General features: G+C 32.7%; 1 protein-coding gene across 1 annotated transcript in view; it reads right to left on the bottom strand.

The window, feature by feature from the left end:
• The window catches only part of BCHE (butyrylcholinesterase), an 88,666-nt gene extending 67,185 nt beyond the window's left edge, over positions 1-21,481 (bottom strand). The window contains exons 1-2 of the mRNA XM_030864276.2: positions 21,356-21,481; positions 13,810-15,334 (exon numbers count right to left, since the gene is read on the bottom strand). Coding sequence (XP_030720136.1) covers positions 13,810-15,326 — 1,517 coding nt within the window. The 5' untranslated portion in view covers positions 15,327-15,334; positions 21,356-21,481. The remainder of the gene's footprint in view (positions 1-13,809; positions 15,335-21,355) is intronic.
• Between the last annotated feature and the right edge of the window lie 1,592 nt (positions 21,482-23,073).

Below are 23,073 nucleotides of genomic sequence, written 5' to 3'. Positions count from 1 at the left end.
GATATTCACTCCCTCCTTGAAATGCTTTCTTCATTTGGTCTTGGGAGATATTTTGTTCTCCTAGTTGGCCTTCTAACTCATTGGCTAAACATTCTATTCTCTCTGCTGGTTACTCTTCCTTCTCCAAATCTCTAGCCTTGAAGAACTCAGACATCTGCCTCCGTAAATGATATAGTTCTTTCTCATGACTTTAAATACCATTTTCATGTTGTTAGATACCAAATTTATATCTCCAGCTTCTACCTCTCCCTTGAATTTCAGACTTCAGTAGTAGAATAGCTATTTTATTGCTCCAAGTGTCTACAGAATAGGCAGCTTAAATTTAAAATGTTTAAATCAGCACTTTTGATTACACAGTCTCAACCATTATCCTACCATAGTCATCCCTATCTCAGAAATTGGCACCTCTGTTCTTCTGGTGGCTCAGGTCTAAAAGCTTGGTGCATCCTCTTCTCCACTTGCTCTCTCATATCCCACATCCAATCTATCAGCAAATCCTGTCAGATCTTCTTTCAAAGTATATCCTGACCATGGCTTTCCAGTTATACCTAATTCAAGACACCACCTGGATTGCTACAGTAGCCTCCTAGCTCCTTTCTCAGATTCACTCTTATTTACCTACCAGTCAGAGAGATGAGATGCTTATAAAGTTTGAGTCAAATCATGCCACTCGATTGCCCCAAATGTTCCACGACTTACTGTTTCACTCAGAGTAGATTCCAGAAAACGTATCTAAGCTCCAAATCTTATATAGCTTGACCCTCTGTGCTTCTCTGACTTTGCCTTTTACCACTTACCCCTCACATACACTCGCTGTCTTGCTGTTCCTGCAAAATCCTAAATATTTCAGTCTTAGGGCACGTCCTTGCTGCTTTCTCTCCTGAGAAAACTTTTTCCCAAGATGTCGACACATTTTTCTCTGAATATCCACATAATTAACTCTGTCATTTTGCTCTAATATAACTCTGTGAGAGGCTTTTCATGGCAACCCTACAAATAGTGTCACATTCCACTCATTTCAGGCTCTATGTCCCTAAATATGCTTAATATTTTTTCAGAGCTCTGATCACTATAAGACATATTATACATTTGTTTATTGTCTTTTTCCGTCTATAAATTCTAAGGCCCCTGAAGGTAGAAACTTTCTCTGGGATTTTTTTTTCCCCTCCAACATTTTCCTTTTCATTTTTTTTTCTTTCTTTCCCTTGGTATATTTTGATTAGCTACTGTATTCACATCACCTAAGTAATACTTGGTGCATACAGGCTTTCAAATATATTTGTTGAGTGACTAAATGGAAGAATGAATAAACAAATCATCATATTCCATGACCCATCTAAAGAAACATTATTAATTTGTGATTAGCAAGTGCTTTATAAAAGATGTGAATTTTAATTACAATGAGCTTCATAAAATGTGTAATTTTTCCTATTTCCAGAAACATTATCAAACCAGCATGAGCCTGATTGGCATTGTGACTTTTAAGAAAAACATAAATTCTAACACTTGGGATATCATTGGGTTATTATTTGGTTTATAATGGTTTATCAGATAAAATATATTTTGTAATTAATAATTCTAGTCATAAAAATATTATTTATATATCAATCCTTAGAGAATGATACACCAAAAGTAATTCAATTTAATTTGTAAGATAAAGATTCACTTGCTTTTACATAACAGAGGTCTGTGGACAAGTGAATATTAACATTTCATGTATAATAAATCAATAGATTATCCCATCAGGTTAATAGTACCTATCATGCTAATATGAAGATGTCCAGGAGAGATATTAACATACAGAAAAGTTAAAAGAGTGGAATTATGCTTTTTAGCTCTGATCTTGAGTGTTATTGACTGGGAAGGAAAATTGGAGCAAAAACAATTTCTTGGAACTTAATATAACCAACCACATTTTAATCATATCTGATTATGGAACAGTCAGAAAAATATAGTATTTTAAACAGAAAAATATTTAAAGTCACATTTTGGTTACTGCATTTTGTTATTTTGAGGTTATTATTTTGTATCTGACAAGTCTTTTGAAGTATTGCGTTTATGTGTACATTCCTGAAAATTTGATGCTGACTTTTAAAATATAATTGATAATTAATTCTAATTTCAGATTGAACTTAAGATTTACAAGTAGACTGGATGTTATAATTTTTCCAAATACAGAAAAAACTTTGGGCAAACATAGAGAACAAATCACATTAAGCTATTTCCAAGTAAACTGATCCTATAAATATGATTTTCTATGTTTGAATGAGCTCTCTTATATCCCCAAAACATTAGTTTTCCCCTACTTCACTGTGAAGAGTATTTCAAAACACTTAGTCAAATATATTTTAGTATAGCTATCTTTATAGAGGTAGTAGCCTTTTGGGGAATCTGGTTTCTCCTCATTCCACTGTCACTGATGGTAAAATATTGCTGCACTCTAATATGGTTTTGCAAATAATCTTATGTACATTTTAAATTGTCCTGTAACATAATTCTTTTTTTTCATATAAGTTACACTAATGCATATGTATATTTTTTCACTTACATTTATATTCTATTTGTTAAACTAAGGTATTTTACAGGAACACTGCAGCCAACTTTTATTTTATTCCTTACTAAATCCTCACCTAATTCCTAAGGGGGAAAAAAGAATTTGAAGCGATAGAACATTGATGCATTGGTGCGGTCATGATAACAATAAAATAAATCCCAGGGGATTTGAACCCTAACCCTTTTGTGAAGTCATCAAAATGTTCCAGTTAGGTTAATTATGATAATGTACCACAAATAATTATAGAATCAGAGAGTAAGGACTTTTTCCCTCTCTTTGGAAACCACTTGAACTATTATCTGTCAAAAAATCTAATTATAAGCCTGATAATAATTGGACTAGATGGCCAGATGACAGTCTTTCACAAACTTAAATTTGTCTGTGTATGTCACGATGTCTAATTTTAGTCTATGCTCTGCCCTTACCTCTATAACATTAACCAGGCAGGTATCAGCATGCTAACATGTTAAAATTATAAGTTTGCAACCAAATGCATTTCTTAAGCATATTTAATGACTGCTTTCATAATAATTCATGGTGAAGACAGCCTGGAGAATGGATAATAGAAGGAAATGAAAGTTAATCGCCTTGAGTAATAGCTAATCTTTGTTCTTCCCCTATTAGCTCCAATTCACTTTTCTTCTATGGACCACACTCTTCTCATCAGAAAACGTTAAATAGTGTCATCATTTCAGCAAATTTTCATTCTAATAATAGCATCCATATACTTCATACCTTGTCAGTATAAGGGTACCGTTCACTTGAAAACTATCTTTAACTGCTACCCTTTTGGTATATTTGAGACATCTCTTATTAAAAGATGTGTTGTAATTAAGTCCTAGAATATTTATTTTTAGTTGAAAAATATAATAAAAATAAATTCAAGTGTAATTTGAAAATTAATTTCTTGGTGAAGGGATACAAACTCTATAAAAAGAGAACAGACACATGCTAAGTTCTTATACAGAGATTTAGAATAAAGGGGTACCTGTTCTCCACTAATATTTTCTTTAACTTTTCTTCAGTTTTTCTATTACCTTTTAAAAACATAAAATGATTCCAGGAGATGAAAAGAAAAGAACACACAAAGAAAATATACTTGTTTGAAAATTAAGTGGGGTTGAAATGTTATTTCAATCACTTTATTTCTTCTGTCATATATAAGTAAACACAATAGAAATATAGCTATTAAACACTAAATATTAAATAAACTTCACATTATAAATATTAGAAAATACATTATTCTTAAGTTCACTCCTACTAGTAAAATGAAGTTATAGCAATACATATGAAACACCCATCCTATATATATCTGGAATATAGCAATAAAGTTCATTATTTTAGAAATCTGGCAAATCTGTAATTTCTAATTATTGCAATTATAATTAATTACACAGAAGCAGGCCTATTTTAAATTCTCCCAATTATTCAAAGTAATCTTGTGCACTAAGGAATAATGACTTAGCATTTCATTTAATGTCACTTACTTTCCAGTACAAATGTCAAGAAATGTTCATATTTATTTTTTAAAGATTAGTGAACCAGGGGACTGAAAGTTTAGTAATACATTTTTGTTCCTATCTAATAAGTTGTTCCTCACACTGTAAGGGAATAAATAATAAATAAATAAAACACACAAGGATAGCAGCAGGTATACTGATGTGAAGTTACTAAAAATACTTTGTTAAGTAACTTTTTAGTTTCATGACATCAAAATAGGACAAAATAAAAGTGCCTTGTGATATATCATTTATTTCTGGCAAAAAAGTATTAGGAAACAGTAACAAATTCAGAGCAGTTCTGAATAAATGAATTCTCACCAAAAAGACAGAAGCAAGTTAATTGCCTCAATTTTGCAGTTTACCTTTATTTGTTTGAAAACTTGATTAATGTTGAGTCAGGAAGTTAAACAATTGTACATTCTTGGGAGGAAGCCAAGTTTAATCTTAGATGAGAATAAATTGAAGTAGTTTATGCCTGGTAGGGGCAAAACTGAATTTGTTTAATGGAAAGGAGGAATGCAGTTTCCTGTCAATGATAAGGTTTATTTCAACATGTCAATAGGGTTGTATATTTATAGTCCCATTTTTCAGATAAGGAAAAACAGTAAGGAATTTTAAGTAACTTGTCTAAGGTTATATTATATACAAAGGATCTGTAGAAAGATTAACACTGGACACATTAGGGCTATCACTTATGATCGGGAAGACTGTGTAACTGCACTGTGAATAGCTCTCCTTGAGGTTGTGCCCTGGAAGAGCTCTGAAAATAGCACCCAGAGAGGACATAGCAAACAAAAGATGCTCTGCAACAGCAGGAGGCAACTGGAGTTGTCCTGGAATAATGATCCTCTATCTGTCATTATGCTACTAATTGTATTTTGGCTTATGTTCCTTCTTTAGCTCTTCTGTCTATCTGACAAATCAAGTTTGATTTCACCAATTTCCTGTATCACTGAGGTAGTGCTGAAAATACGTCATTAAGTGCTGGTTAATTTAATCTATTGGTCATCAAGCTATTGACTGGATGAATAATTGATGGATATATATGTTATATTGATATTTCAACAACTTCTATTATAGGATATTGGATATAATGCACATATGGACCTGTCTGCTATTTGGATATGGGTTTCATTCATTTTTAGAGATGGGATTGAGGGAAAAGCAGAAACAAGCAAAGTACGTATGGGTGGAAATTCCAACTAGCAAAGGCATAAATGCATTGTGGTTTCTACTTTATGAGGACTCTCAAAGACTGCAACTAAAGACACTAAATTTGAATACCATTTAGTGCTTTCACAGAATAATGTTTTCTTTACTTTTGCAAGAAGTCAAATTAAAAAGTTTTTTTTCTAATATATTTTGGAAATGGACAAGATCTTTTAAAGTTACTGAAAAAAATGAATTTCATGGAACTGAATGAGAAATGTAAGGTTAAGATTCTCTTAAAATACAAATGGGAGAGAGGTTGGGCTTTCATCTTCATCCATGATGGAGTGATTGAAACTGGATTAACTCTGCTACCAAAAACAATTATATACTAGACCAAAAACAAACAAACCAAAACAAAAAGACAATGAGTTTCAGGAACTGGATAACAGGCAGCATAAGTCTATGATGTTTGAGAGAAGGGGAAGTTCAAGGTAAGTCCACATTTACTGTGGTTACTCACATAAGGATAAATTATTGTCCAAGATGCAGGGAGCTTGAGACTAAGCAGAGTACAGTAGGTTCACTGAGGTTAAAAGACAGAAATAAGAGTTCTAGGATACAGAAGAAATTAGAATCTGTGGGACTGGTCTCCCTGCAGATCTTTGGCTGAGTCTTGGGCTAAATATGTACAAGATGAGAGTATGAGAGGCTAAACAGAGAGAAGATGCTGCAGGGCTGAGAGCAGAAAAGAGATGGGAAAACTGGAGAGTGAATAACTATTATAATGTTGTCAACACTTTTGTTTTCATCTCACTAATACCTCATTAATACTCAGTCTAGCTGAGTGGAAAGTTATAACTTGGGAGTAAAGAGACTCAGTCTATCCCCATCCTAATAGACACTTAAACCAAGTAACTGTAATACCCTCAGTGACAACAGACATTGGAGTTTAAGTCCTGCCAAGTGAGAGGGTCTATAAAATATCTTGGGCCTTTCATGGATTCACTCTAACAAAATATAAAACCAAGCCTATATACATTTGAGAAAAATTCATGTCTATACACATCCCTTAATTGAACTAGTAAAATTAAAAACAAACAAACATTATTCCATGGAAGCATACATTCTTCAGAGGAGGCTAAAATAATATAGAATTTCTACTCATATCATCCACAAAGTCTAGTACAAATTTGAAAATTTCTAGACATGCAAAGAAATAGGAAAACAGAAAATGAACCTATGAAACAGATATTGGATGAGCAAACAAAATCTTAAGGCAGCTATTGTAAGTATGTTCAAGAACTTAAAGGATAATATCTTTAAATAGAACTCAGAAAAATAATGAAACTACTGGGAAAAAATAGATCTGAACACTAATGAGTGAAATAAAAAAATCATTGGGTAAGTTCAACCACAGATTGAAGAAGATAGAAGAGTCATTGAGCTTGCAGAGAAACCAACTTAAAAATGTACCTAATTTGAAAAACAGAAGTAAAACTGAAGAAAAGGCAAGAAAAGAAATGAAACTGAGTTATCTGTAGTGAGGTGGATGGACCTAGAGTCTGTGATACAGAGTGAAGTAAGTCAGAAAGGGAAAAGCAAATACCATATGCTAACGCATATATACAGAATATAAAAAGACGGTACTGATGAACCTAGTGGCAGGGCAGGAATAAAGACACAGACATAGAGAATGGACTTGAGGACATGTAGGGGGAAGGGGAAGCTGGGACGAAGTGAGAGGGTAGCATTGACATATATACACTACCAAATGCAAAATGGATGGCTAGTGGGAAGCTACTGCATAGCACAGGGAGATCAGCTGGATGTTTTGTGATGACCTAAAGAGATGGGATAGGGAGGATGGGAGGAAGGCTCAAGAGGGAGGGGATATGGGGATATATGTATGTATATGGTTGATTCACTTTGTTGTACAACAGAAACTAACACAGTATTGTGAAACAATTATACTCCAATAAAGATATATTAAAATAAATAAATAAAATAGAAAAAAAAGTATCTAATTTGAAAAACAGAAGCAAAACTGAAGAAAAGGGAACAGAACCTTAGAGACCTGTGGAACAAAATTCAATAGTCTAGTGCATGTATATTTGGAGTTCTTGAAGGAGATAAGAGTGAGAATGGGGCAGAAAGAATATTTGATGGAATACTGACACAAAATTTCTCAAATGTGACATTGAAAATCACTAGGAAGAATCTTAGTAAACACCAGGCCAAAACAAAACAAAACTCCTCACCAAAGAAATCACACTTGGAAACATCATGAACAAACTATTGAAACCAAAGATAAAAAGAAAATTTTGAAATCAACCAAAGGAAACATTTTTTTAAATTGTATACAGGGGACAATCATATGAATAAAGGCTCCCTTTACATCAGAACTGAAGAGATAACAAGAAAATGAAACACAGCTTTAAACTGATAAAAGAATAAATGATCAAATCAGAATTCTATCTTCTTAAAAAATATTTGCTTCAATTGAAGCAAAATAAAGGTATTTTCAGATTAAAAAAAGCTGAGGAAATTTGTAAGTAGTCAACCTGCCGATGAGAAATCCTAAAGGATGTTCTTCAGCACAAAGGGAAATGATGTCAGATGAGAGCTCGAATCCACAAGAAAGAGAAGAACACTGGAAAGGTATATACATGAGTAAACATAAAAGAATATTTTTTTCTTTTCTTTTATGAATTTATATTAATATAACTGATCATTTAAGGTAAATAAAATTTTATGAGGGATTTTATATTATACATTGTATAAACATATGACAACAATATAAAAAACATGGAGGACAATAAATGAAACTATACTGTTAGTTTCTTACATTTGTGAAGTAGTAAGAGTGAAAAGGAAAATAGGAAGCATGAATTGTTTAGAAAGTGGGAAATGTCAATGGCAAAGTGTTAAGTCATTCAGTATTAACTCTAAGTAGATAGTTATAAGTTACAGAAACAATTGCTAGCATTAAGACAAATACTGGGGAAAAAATTAAAGGCAAACTAAAACACCTGTTTAAAAATAAAATCAAATAAAACATTAAAATAATGCAGAAAAAAGCTGAAAAGGAGCAATAAGAAGGATGGATTAAAAATAGTAAGGTGGTACCAGAAAACTACTAGAGCTAATCAATGAATTTGGTAAAGTTGCAGGATACAAAATTAAGGCACAGAAATCTCTTACATTCCTATACACTAATGATGAAAAATCTGAAAGAGAAATTAAGGAAACATTCCCATTTACCATTGCAACAAAAAGAATAAAATACCTAGGAATAAGCTTACCTAGGGAGATAAAAGACCTGTTTGCAGAAAATTATAAGACACTGATGAAAGAAATTAAAGATGATACCAACAGATGGAGAGATATACCATGTTCTTGGATTGGAAGAATCAATATTGTGAAAATGACTATACTACCCAAAGCAATCTACAGATTCAATGCAATCCCTATCAAATTACCAACGGCAATTTTTATGGAACTAGAACAAAATATCTTAAAATTTGTATGGAGACTCAAAAGACCTGGAATAGCCAAAGCAGTTTTGAGAAAGAAAAATGGAGCTGGAGGAATCAGACTCCCTGACTTCAGACTATACTACAAAGTTATAGTAATCAAGACAATATGGTACTGGCACAAAAACAGAAACATAGCTCAATACAACAAGATAGAAAACACAGAGATAAACCCACGCACCTATGGTCAACTAATCTATGACAAAGGAGGCAAGGATATACAATGGAAAAAAGACAGTCTCTTCAATAAGTGGTGCTGGGAAAACTGGACAGCTACATATAAAAGAATGAAATTAGAACACTCCCTAACACCATACACAAAAATAAACTCAAAATGGATTTGAGACCTAAATATAAGGCCAGACATTATCAAACTCTTAGAGGAAAACATAGGAAGAACACTCTTTGACATAAATCACAGCAATGACTTTTTTGATCCACCTCCTAGAGTAATGGAAATAAAAACCAAAATAAACAAATGGGACCTAATGAAACTTCAAAGCTTTTGCACAGCAAAGGAAACCATAAACAAGATGAAAAGACAACCCTCAGAATGGGACAAAATATTTGCAAATGAAGCAATGGACAAAGGATTAATCTCCAAAATACAGAAACAGCTCATGCAGCTCAATATTTAAAAAAAACAAACAACCCAATCCAAAAATGGGCAGAAGACCTAAACAGACATTTCTCCAAAGAAGACATACAGATTGCCAAGAAGCACATGAAAAGCTTCTCAGCATCACTAATTATTAGAGAAATGCAAATCAAAACTACAATGAGGTAACACCTCACACCAGATAGAATGGGCATCAACAGAAAATCTACAGACAACAGATGCTGGAGAGGGTGTGGAGAAAAGGGAACCCTCTTGCACTGCTGGTGGGAATGTAAATTGATACAGCCATTATGAAGAACAGTATGGAGTTTCCTTAAAAATCTAATAGAATTACCATATGATCCAGCAATCCCACTACTGGGCATATACCCAGAGAAAACCATAATTCAAAAAGACACATGCACGCCAATGTTCATTGCAGCACTATTTACAATAGCCAGCTCATGGAAGCAACCTAAATGCCCATCAACAGATGAATGGATAAAGAAGATGTGGTGCATATATACAATGGAATATTACTTGGCCATAAAAAGGAACAAAATTGGGTCATTTGTTGAGACGTGGATGGATCTAGAGACTGTCATATAGAGTGAAGTAAGTCAGAAAGAGAAAAACCAATATCGTATATTAACGCATATATGTGGAACCTAGAAAAATGGTACAGATGAACCAGTTTGCAGGGCAGAAATTGAGACACAGATGTTGAGAACAAATGTATGGACACCAAGGGGGGAAAGCAGAAGGGGGTTTGGAATGGTGGTGTGATGAATTAGGCGATTGGGATTGACATGTATAGACTGATGAGTATAAAATTGATGACTAATAAGAACCTGCTGTATAAAAAAATAAATAAAATAAAATTCAAAAAAAAAGAAAAAAATAATAGCAAGGTGGTAGATTTAAACAAAAACATATTGACAATTACATTAAATATCAAATAGGTTAATCACACCAACTGTAAGAAAGGGGTTTTTTTTGTTTGTTTTTAAATAGTTGGGTTCGAGTAAAAGGATGGAACAAAATATATTATGCAAATGTAAGCATGGGAAACTTGATGTATCTATCTTAATATTAGGCAAAGTCAACTACAGGACAGAGACATTTCATAATGATAAAACAGCCAATTAATCAGGACTACATAATCCTAAAAGTACATGGAATTAATAGTATAGATTTAAAATATTATAAGGAAAATTAGCAGAACTAAATGGAGAAATAAATAATACCATAGTTATAGTCCAAGATGTTAATACCCTTCTCTCAGTATTTAAAACAAGTAGGCAAAAAATATTAGTAAGACTATTAGAAGACCTGAGCAACCATGAACTAATTAATTTACAGAACACACCATACCAAATAATTGAAGAACACACATTCTTTTCAAGAGCACATAAAATAATCACCCATAAAGATCATACGCTGGGTCATAAAATAATTCTCAATATATTTCAAAGGGAAAAATCTTATAGAGTATAGTCTCTTACTAGAACTGAATTCAATTAGAAATCCACAACAAGATATCTAGAAATTACCCAAATAGCTGGAAGTTAAACAATAGACTACTAAACAACCCACTGGCAAAATAAAATATCACAAAGAAAAATTCAAAATTATTTTGAACTTAATCCTAATGAGAAATACAATATATACTAAACTTACTATTTAAGGAGAAAAATTCATTGAAACATTTTATGAACCACGAACTGGAAAACTCATTTTCCTGGATGATTATTACAATGCTCAGTTCTACTTTTTTACTTTCTTGATGTGTCATTTTGGGGTTATATGGAAGTAAAATCCTGCAGTTTCCCAGTCTTGGCATTACTGACCTTTGGAATGAATAATTCGCTGTTGTGGGGGGCTGTCGTGTGCATTTTAAGATGTTTAGCAGCACCCCTAGCCTCTACCTTGCTAGTAGCATCCCAACTCCAGACATTGTTAAATGTCCCCGGTATGGGGAGTAGAGGGGAACCAAGGGGGAGAATCTCTCTGGGAAGAGAACATCAAACATCATGTTTGTGGTCAAATAAATATGGGTGGATTTCCAAACCTAACGCTTAAACCAACTTTGTTTCCATGGAGTTTATTTAATCATTCTAAATTTCTGTATTTATTCATAGGTATACTTTGAAAACAGATAGTGCACAGCAGGAGATTAAAATTATGTTTGCCATCAAGTCAAATCTCAACACAAATCACATGCTATTATCTGTTCAACTGTGCAAACATGGGCTCTAAAGAAACTCACCGACTGAAATGACATCTTGTTATGGCTGAACTTCTTAAAAAAGTTTAATTTTTATGGTTTATAATCTTGTTTATATGAATTTATCATTATAATTAAAATGTGTCAACCTTTATTTATTTCCCATTAAAATATGCTAATCATAGAAGGAGATTAGGATTAAACAATCTATTATTCTATTAATTGTCAAATATTCTCTTCTTTGACCTGTTGCTATCTGTATACCATAAATATGACCTTTACCACATCTGGTTCTCAGTGTTCCCAATTGTGAAATAAGAAAATATAAATTTCTTGATGATTTAAACATGCAAAGTATGAAGTCCTTTAAAAATTTACAGGCATCAATAATTTGAAGAAATATTGATATTTCCCTTAAATTCCCTTAATATTCCCCTTAAATTATTTATAATCTCTAGAATTGCCAGAAAGAATTAAAAGTATATTCAGATGATTTAATATGGATAGAACCTTGAGGGAGAGAACAGAATGAAATATACATAATTCTAATGCAGCTCTAGAAATAAGATGATCCTTCTTAAGCAGAAATTTAGACTGATGTTGAGAAGGTGTAAGATATTGCACAGCTACAGATAATATAATAACAGATAATATAATAGCCTACATATCTTGAAAAAGAAATTTTTTACCCATAATGTCAGTACTTTAATGAGTATCCAATAAAACCACAGGTTCTCTTTCAAGAAGTTAGTTCTTAGTCTAGTTTAGGAGGTTCAGAATACAATGAAAGATAGGATTTAGACACGTGACAGTCAGTGGCTTCTGTAAGAGTGAAAAAGAAGTCTGAAGGAACTACAACTCTAGGAATTAAATATACATTGTATGAAACATGTAGTCAGTCAAAACTTTAACAAAATAGTAGGACTTGTGTCATTAAAAAGGAGAGAGGTAAATGTTCTAAGCAGGGCACATAGCAAGAACAAGGCTTTAAGGTGTAGTTAAGCTTGAAATCTTTGGTATTCATGAGATAACTCATCTACCAAGCAACAAGGTGTTGGGGAGTACGGGTTGCAACAAGATTATAGAAGCCTCTTAATGCCACATGGAAGAGTTTTAGTTTTATACACAGTAAATAAGTATCAAAAATTTTGAGATGAATTATATCATACAAGTACTTTGTAGAGAGATACATACAGTAACATGGAGTACAATGAATTCCAAATGGAGGATGGAGAAGAAAAGCAGAAAGCAAAATCATTCTCAAGATTCTTTTCAATTGTAAAACACAGGATGACAAATTGGATTAATGCATCAATCAGATTATGAGTTTCTGTAAGCACTTTTCAAAAAAAGCGATGCGCAAATTTCTATTCTTTTATTATTCTCATTGATACAAATTATTCCAATGTATAAAATTCAATTTGGGGTTACAAACAGTAAAAAAAAAACAACTTATTTTTTACACACACAAAATATTAAAAAAATAGAATATATATTAAAAGAGATTATTTTCTTCTGATTATTGAAGACATACTATCACAATATTTATAAAATACGAGGGAAAATATGTTCTTTTGTAACATCTCTGATTATGTAATGTCATCCATATGACTACTCAAGTGTAAAACAGCTTAGCTGAACAAGATGTAGCTTGTTGTAGCTCTCGCTCAACACAGGTTACCTAAAAGCTCTGAACAAACATATTAGGGAATAAAAAACGTTGATAAAATGGCAAATTCTGTATTTTGAATAATCTGAGGGACAACCCTATCACCATCTTGCCCTTTGATTTTCCTGAGCAGGGATGTATTTCTTTGTGTATCAGGTAACAATGTACTAGTGCTTAAGAGCATGAGAAAAAGAGAGAGATTCCTAATCTTTCTTAAACCTGTGAACACTATAAACTTTCAGGCTTAATAACATGTCACAGTAATTTTAGTTCTCAAGGTAAACATCTATTTCCGTACAAACTTTGGTGAACATTGTTAAAGTACTTTGAAGTACTTTGGAAATGAAATCAGAAAATATTTTTCATAAAAGTTCTTTGATTATTTCTCTTAAGCACTCTGATGCAAGGAACTGAAATGCAGTACATAATAAAAAACAAAACCAGCTTAAGGCATGAAGAGAATAAATAATCAAAATGTTTCTGTACCTTTAATGAAGTCTACACTGGAGACCAAGAAAAGTTAAGCAAAACAAAACAAAGCCAAACAAGAACAACTACAAAAATTGGCACTTACCCATATTTTGCAAAATTTGCCCAGCGTTTCATAATGGATCTACTCAAAATTTCCTCAGCTTTTGTGTAATTAACTCTTCTTTCCAGAGGTAAACCGAAGACAAATTCAATCTCATAACCATGCATCACTCCCATCCATTCTGGCCAAGGGAGTTTGGAGGATCGGTGTTCAAAATAGTAGAAAAAGGCATTGTTTCCCATATCTGAGAACTTTTTGGTGAACTCCAAGGCAGGGCATATGATGTTATAATCCCCAACAACATCATCCAAGGCCTCACGGTAGTTTTCGGCTCTCTGATCATCTAACCAGTCCATGTAGTGGAAAAGGATCGATTCCTTTCCAAATTCACTCAATCCCGGAAAAAATATTTTTAAACCTTCTTGAAATTCTTTTCTAGTTATAATACTATTGTTATCTTTGCTGAAACCAGGAGCACCGTATACTAAAAATGCTGTCCCTTCATCTTTGTTAACACCCACCAAGATCTGGGTTTTTTTGAACTGTCCAAGTTGGAGTAGTGTGTCTGGCATGTCAGTGAGAAAATCACCATCCATAGTTGGACCAAAGTTTACTGACAAGAGCGTACCATAAGGGACAACAAATACTTCATTCAGAAGAATTTCCTGGGGATCTTTATTTCGAAGACATTTGATGATCTCAGTCTCATTTTCTCTAGAGCAACCAATAAATTTAGCTAAAGTTAATGTTCTGTTCCTAGCTTCATAAAGAGATGTCACTACCCAAGGGGAATTAGAGGATCCACTTTGCAGAATGGCTCTGGTAAACAATGGGTGGCTTCTAGGAGAAAGTAAATGAAGGCTAACTGAAGCTGCTCCTGCACTTTCTCCAAAGAGAGTTACACTCTTAGGATTTCCACCAAAGGCTGCTATATTTTTTTGGACCCACTGAAGGGCCATCTGTTGATCAAATAAGCCCGTGTTTCCTGGCGCCTCAGGATTTCCCGGTAAAGCTAAGAATCCTAGGGCACCCACCCTATAGTTCATTGAAACCACAATAACTCTTTCAGTCCGTGCCAGAAACTTGCCATCATAAACATGCAAAGATGATGTCCCAGTCTGAAAACCACCACCATAGATCCATATCATTACAGTAGCATTTTTTGGTTTAGGTGCTGGAATCCACACATTCAGATATAAACAGTCTTCACTGAGGTCAGTGTTTGGGTTCCACATCTCTGATCCAAGGAAGCCTGGGAAACTTTGATCTGTGTTCTGATAGCAAGAATTTGCATATTTTGTGGCATTCCAAATATTGGGCCACTTGGTCAAGGACTGTGGCTTTTTGAATCGAAGTCTACCAAGAGGTGGCTGTGCATAGGGGATTCCAAGAAAGGCTGTTACTGTGCCACCAAGAACTGGCAAGTTCATCCCTCTGACTTTTCCATTCTTGGTGGTAATTATGACGTCTTCTTCAGTGTGTGACTTCCCAAAGAGCACCCAGAGCAGAAGAAACCGCAAGAGAAATCTGATGTATATGATGGTACCCTTGCTCTGCATATTGGTTTCTGCAAGAGAGATAAGTGGGAAGTTTTAACAGCCTCATGCATCTAGTATTATATTTTATTGATGATAATTAACTAAAATTTAGTAATTCTTATCAATCCTATAAATTATGAAAACTAATAAATCTATTACTGCTATAAAGACACATAAAAAAACATAGAAAACGGAGATATTTCAGTTTTCAATTGAGAAATAAATGAATGAAATGGAAAAGGAGAAATTAGTTCAATTTGGAAAGATTCATTTTCAAACCTCTGTAAGAAAGATGTCATTTTTTAAGGAGGAAATTTGTCCAAGGCATTAGTGTATATATATATATATATATATATATATATATATATATACTTCTTTACCATACACAGCACCACCAAAGGTGGTATTAAATGGTAGTCTACTTAATGATAGATATAATAGATTAAATTTCTACCATAGTTAGAAGAGGAAATACAAGCTTATATATTCTCTGAAATATATACAATTCTAATCATGGCTGGCTGGCTCTTGGCAGTAGGTTAAGAACCTTTAAGGATCCTCAGACTTCTATTACTGCCTTTTTCTGTTTGCATGGTCCCGTCTGTGGTCCTTTTTGCCTAGTGTTTTCTTCCTCTATATAATTGTACCCTGTGGTCAGAAGAGAATTTGGACAAGCAATTCACAGAATGTGAAGTAACAAAAAAAATACAGTAGTTGCCATTTTTCCTACAAATTGTGAAAACTAACAAATCTGCTACCACTATAAAGGCCTACGGGAAAAACTGGAAAGGGAAGACTGGATATATACCAATTCCTCTGAAACTGAATAACCACGAAGGGCTTTTCTATCTGAATTATATTGTCAATGGAGATAACATTAGATGTGGGAGAAGAAACTGACTTAGAAGAAATTTTACACTCAGGGATTACTCAACGTATGCCTGTTAGTTTGTTAATTGATTAAAGCATGTGCAACTAGGGAGGTTAAATGTGTTAGCATGGTTAGATTTACTTGTATTTTGATAGTGGACACGATGAGTGAAATAAGAGGATTAAACTGAGAAATTACTGGGAAAAGTGGGAGAAGCAAAAGTAATCTTTGAGACCTATAAAATCATAACTATTTGGCATTTTATTAAATAATACTTATTAATGATATGAAGAGAACATTTGGGGAAATCAAATTTTCATTAAAAATTCATAATGCATACTTGAGTTTCTTTTAAATAAAAAAAAATTTAAATCAGATTCTGAAACTCCAAGTGGCAAAGAGGGACAGAAAAATGTAATGCAGATATCATTTGAAAGAACTAACATCTTTATATAACTGAAAGAAAAAAGAAAATCTGATTAAAACTGTCAAATACAAACACTGATTCTCATCCACATAACAATAGCAAAGGCCCATACATGTACAAAATATTTTTATTATGTTTTGATAGTGTAATAATAAGTCCAACCTATATGTCCAAGAAGTTAATCCTGTGAGCACTGAGAATTTGTAATAGTCTTTTTATTCTACTTTTTAAATTACATTGTCTTGGAAGGCAGAGATTAAGACACTATCTATGGTAATAAGTGTCTCAGATCTATGACCCTCACTGTAATCAGCCTCATTCACCACTGCTCATAGGACAGCTAGTGATCAACAAGTATTTTTTGATCCCCCAAAATATCTGAATAAACTAGTCCATTGTGTATACTATTTTGTTCAGTGTCTAGTATTTATAGATATATCTCCATCTATACCTCTATCTCTGCCTCTATTTCTGCCTCTATCTTTTTCTGTTTATGGCTGTGTCTATATCTATATATTTATATCTAATTCTACTGATGTCCATATGTTTATGCATATATACATATATATTTATACATAATGATTGTTATAAGGTTTAAAAAAATCAAGCCATGAGATCAATTTTTATGCTTTCAATGTTGATACAACTGAATTTGTGCTAATACCAATAAATATATATTATTGAAGTATACAATATTTTAACACTATGTATATACTATTATAAAAATTTAGCTTTATTATCATCATAACAAAATGCAATTTATCTTCTAAAAATAATAAGTAAATAAAATGTCATAATAATGTAAAGTTTCCTGTAAAATTGACACTTACTAATAAAATTTTATATTTCTGAGAGTTAGGAGTTTTAGAGACACTGCTACCACATACCACAGTTGTGTGGTTTTTTTTCTTCCTTCTGCTAATTCCTAAGACATTTCTTTTAAATAAATGGAGGAGAGCATTTGGAAGAAGCAAAGTGCTGTGATAGATTTTTTTTTTTTTTCATTTTTAAAATCTTGCTTTAGAAAGGAAAAGGAATTAAGATACAAAGCTGGTTTATTCTAAGCTGCATTTCAACAGATAAATTGCAGCATCTTTGGTTGGACTCATTCCTGCCTTTGGCCTAGCTCAATCAATGTCTTCTGAGTCTAATAAAGACAATCATTTTTTTTTTTTGGTTTTATATAAATCTTTTTTTGTCTTTTAAACCATAAAACAAATCCTAATAATTTTTGCTTTCTGACAATTTTCAAACTTTCATTCTATTGTTTATTAATTTTATTGCATAGCAAATATAAAATTACTACCAAAATTTTGGTTTTGTATGTAATTAATAAATATAATAATTTTCATTGCATGTGTTATGAAAGGCTGCTATAACATCTAAAAGGTTGTACTATCATCCCCATGTCATTTAGTTTGATTTATACTACTACTTTTGTGTGTGTGTGTATGCGGTACACGGGCCTCTCACTGTTGTGGCCTCTCCCGTTGCGGAGCAACAGGCTCCGGACGCGCAGGCTCAGCAGCCATGGCTCACAGGCCCAGCCGCTCCTTGGCATGTGTAATCCTCCCGGACCGGGGCACGAACCTGTGTCCCCGGCATCGGCAGGCGGACTCTCAACCACTGCGCCACCAGGGAAGCCCTATACTACTACTTCTTGTATGTTTTTATTTATATTTTGTGCTGAGTAGAACTTAATGTTATATAATATGATTTATATGAATAATAATCTTGCTTTTTCAACAATGATATCTGTGAGTCATCATCTTGATATTAGTAATACAAGTACTTACACCTTGTAATTGTAAATAATGTAATTAGTAACATTCACAAAATCATTGTAAGCCTTTGTTTATTGCAAGAATGGCAATATAATTCCAATTCACTTTCATGGTACCTGTTGTAGCGTATTATACACCATATTATTAAATATAGGTTTTAATAGGAAAATATGCTTATGTTCACATACTCATTGTTAGCATAGGCTAGGTTTTTTTTTTATATTTAGCTGCAGTACTTTATTTAAGTAAGCATTATTTTGTTCTTTTCATAACCTGTTATTCTCTAGTCTCACATGTTGCACTGTGGTTTTACCATTAAGAGATGTTTATGTTTTTAATATATGCTATCACATGATTAAACAATCAAAAGAGAGACAAATAAAGGAGACTAAGAAATGTTATTACTCTATATCTCTAAGTCTTTACTAATAATTAAAATATTCAATAAAATTTCATTTATTTCCTCCTATACTTTCTGGTGCAAATTGACTACTGGCACATTAAATAATTTAAATTCTGAGAACACATAACATGTTTATCATAAAGAACGGGGTAAAGTTTTATACCAAGGACAACTAAATATCTGAATTTAGATCAATTAACTTATTGTAATAATCTTTAATATTTGATTAAAGGAAGGACGTTTTGTTTGGAATTGCAAAAGAGAATGGATGGGAGTGGGAAGAGAGAAAAACCTGAAAGACAATTGATACTATAGTGTTCCAAGTTTATCAAATGCTCCAGGATATCAAAATCTACTGGCAATTTTGGGAAAATATTCTAAACTTAAAAAAAATTTTTTTAATTAAAAAAAGGTAAAAAATAATTTCCTTCTTTTTGCATTCTTAATTCAATTTTGAAAGTATCAAAATTCCTTGACTGATTTCTAAAATATATAAGGTTATGCTATATAATATGGGTGCAATCAAATTATTGATATGAAGAGTTATTTATTTGCCATATATTTGCCATAATTGGATATCAACCAAATTTTCAAAATAATTGGCCAGTCAAGGACTTTTTAAATGATGGTCATGCAAAAATTGATAATAGTTTCTCTGAATGTAATTTTCCTGTCTTTTAAAAAGTTTCATTAGAATATATATTTCTCTATAAAAATAGACTGTTAAAATGGTGTGGAAAGAGCCATCTAGAAAATATGATCTAGAACAAGTGCCACTAAAATGTATTTAGTTCAGTTAAAACAACTGAGCCTTTATACCAAACCTAAAGAGCTTGTTTTGTTGTAGGCTAAGTGAAGTGGGGAACTGAGGAAGTCTGTTTATAAATAGACTATACCACTGTCTTTCAGGGATCCTTCAGATACCCTGTAGGCTCTAAAAGGATGTGTATACATAGAAGACACTATATTAGGTATGAGAAACAGATCTGTAACTGTCCTCAATCAGGAAGAACATCCACAAACTTTTCATTGTGTGAACAATTTGAACATTTAAAATTAGAGAGATATCTTGGGTCTTCTTTGAAAGTTCAATCTGTTCTTAGGTTAACATCTATCCAATTATAATTTTCCAATGTTTGAAACAGTTTAGTTTTGATAAGAATGAGCAGATTTTGGCATGAAAGCATTAAAATGAAGACAGCATACAATTTAAGTATATATTATTAATTGTTACCAAGAAATAAATCAAAGCACAAACTAAATTTGTAACTAAGATATCATTTGCTAAGACATTATTAGCTTATATATTATTATTATATTATATTATTAGCTTATATTCTAAAAACTGAAATGTGGAGTAGATCCCAAATATTTTCTTACAATTAAAGAAGCAGGGCATTAAAAACGAACAACAACAACAGGTCTAGGAGAATAAAACAGAACTTTGCAAATCCAATTAGAAATTTAATTTGCTTCCAAAAGGTCACGTTATTTCAAATACACAGAGAATTCTAAACATGTCATTTAAAGTAAAAGTCACTCTTTAAAAGCTCATGCTTATCCTTAAACAAAGTAACTATTTATATAAGTGAAATGTAATATTTATCATAGATATGAGATAGCTTATATTATGGAAGCATTACACAGCCTAGTGACAGTAACTCCTAATTGAGTTTATTATCATGCAATATCTTCATAAAAATTTGGAAGAGATAACTTTAATTTTTTTAATTACAAATAGAAATCATAAATAATGAAATAATTTTGCTCACATTTCAGTTTACTTTTAATCATTCATATATTTTATACTCAATGCTTAATCCTCTGGTTAAACAAGAACTGATATCAAAATAAAGGTAGAGTTACAAAATCACAGGATGAGCAGAAAGTCTATATTTGCTTATTATTTCCATAATAATAAAATAATAGCAATTGTAAAATATTTTGCTATAAACACACATATTAAAAGAAAGAGAACAAACAGGGCAAATGGGACAAAAGTTTGTAAATCAAACTGGGAAATAGCTTTTTCCTTTTAGAGAAAAGAAACTTAGACTTTTCCTTTGCCAATTGATATTGTTAAAGTTTCAGATGGCAAAATGTTAAGTACCCTGTAGAGCCAGACAATTCAAACCACTTTAGAAAAAGAAAAAACTAGAGAGTAATACTGGTCAAAAAACACTTCTGTTACTCTTTTAAGGAAAAATTCACTAAACAGTGCATTTAAGGGTAAAACACAGCATAAAGTGTTTTCCCTTTGAGGGTGCATTAGGAACATATATTACAGTGATTCCACAAGTGCTACGGTCCTTTATACAAAGTTGAATAAATTCATTATTTCCTTAGCAGTTAAATGGCCACAGTCTGCGTTCCCTGAATAATCAATCGGAAGATTTGATGCATGTGGCTGCTCCCTTACTTTATCTGTCCCATTTGCAATGACTGTCTCCCACAGAGCACCAAAGGGGCACAGCAAACACGTGAAGGGATCACGTTCCTCCCACAGAACAAGCTTCACAGTAACTTGCATCTCTAACAGGAAGATGTAAATTCAGAGCAACTTACCCGACTCACTGCAACGAAGATGATAAAGTTTGCAAGGAATTGGAAATCATATAATACTTCAGGGAAATGCAGTAAGCAGCTTCTGCTCCAGCCTGTAAATTGGACTGCACTGACATTACAATCAACTGTTACTGACAAAGCTCGCGAGAGTTGGCAGCGGCAACTTGATCTAGAGGCAGCCAATCTTTACTTTCTGACATCTGTTCAGAGGCTAATTGTATGAATGCAATAGTGATTCATTTACAGAGGTATTACCGGAGTCATGCTTTACGATTGCAGGCACTCATCTAACAGTGAAGAAAAAAAAGACACAGAGCTTCATTAACAGACGCTGAAATTGAACAGCAACTACACAGGTTATTTTTGTTTGTTTTCTTAAACACTACCAGAACTTTTAAGATTTTTTTTCTCCTTTAAGGAATATACATTTTTCTTATGCTTGTTTTGATTTAAAGATATACATGTTGCTTTAAAGAAATGCTGTTATTGAAATCTTTGTACCTTCAATCCGTGGCAATCATGAAGCTATAAAGGACTGTAAAAGATTAAATAGGAAACTAATTACTCTGTAGATAAAGCTATGAAAATCAAAAGACTAGTTATATAAATGAATTAATGTCTCTGATATGTACATCCTTCCAGCTCCCACACCCCAACACTCATTTAAGTCATGCAGATCTCAGCGTTCGTAATTTCCTAATCGGGGACCCTGCAAGCAGTCAAGTGTAACGAGAAGCCCCAGATTTTCTGGTTGAGACAAGGAAAATAAAATGCAATAAACAATCAGCACTAAACTTTATAGAAAAACACATTTGTCAGCGGAAAGGATGTACTTATGTCTTTCAACCTTATCTTCTTTGACTTAGATATTTGGGAAAATGAAAAGACAAAATACAAAAAAAACTTATAAACTGCTTAATGCCTGACTTCTCAACGCAGTTATATTCTTTATCTCCCTCAAATGATCATTTTCACTTTTAAATCTCTCATTTTGGGGCTTACTATGGACTAACCAGTGGGCATGTAATTGTTGATAAGCCCAATTTTTATTTTTAAAACATGATGTTTAAAATTTCAAACATGCAAATGTAAGAACTGTCATTTGTTATTAACACTACTCTGTGCCAGTCATTATAATTGACAGTTTACATAAATTATTTTATTTTACTCCAACAAAATATATGAATTAATATGAATTCCAGTGTATGAATAAATATTATTAATCACATTTTCAGATGAGGACACTAAGGCTTTTGAAGATCAGAAACTTAGCTATATATATCCTACCACTAGTAGGGTTGGAATCAGAATTTTAACCTAGATTTGTCTGATGTAGTTCCATGTCAACTGTTTCCAAGATAATAACCACTTTGGTCTTTTAAAATTATCTTTTCTGGGAAAATTTCTGCTTAGGAGGTATTTATTAGACAACGAATTTCACAATCACAATGATTTATATTGTATTTAGAATATTGTTTATGTAATGACAACCTAGCAACACAAAAGTTACAGAGTATATGGTCTATCTCAAAGGAGAAAAAGATTTTTTGAAGGTGGTACACTGACAATCATGCAATGGATAGTAACGTGATGGTGTTTCTGTTTGAAATGTAGTCATTCTGGTGGCCCATGTGGAAGAGAGTTCATTGGTTTAATATGTGATTTTTTTTAATCCAAATGTCAAAATTCTTCTCTCCAACACAGCTCCACTGCACTGT

This window comes from Globicephala melas, chromosome 4 (assembly GCF_963455315.2).
Source record: "Globicephala melas chromosome 4, mGloMel1.2, whole genome shotgun sequence".
Classification (NCBI taxonomy): domain Eukaryota; kingdom Metazoa; phylum Chordata; class Mammalia; order Artiodactyla; family Delphinidae; genus Globicephala; species Globicephala melas.
Note: the sequence above shows the minus strand (reverse complement) of the source record. Positions and strands in the feature narration are given on the sequence as shown.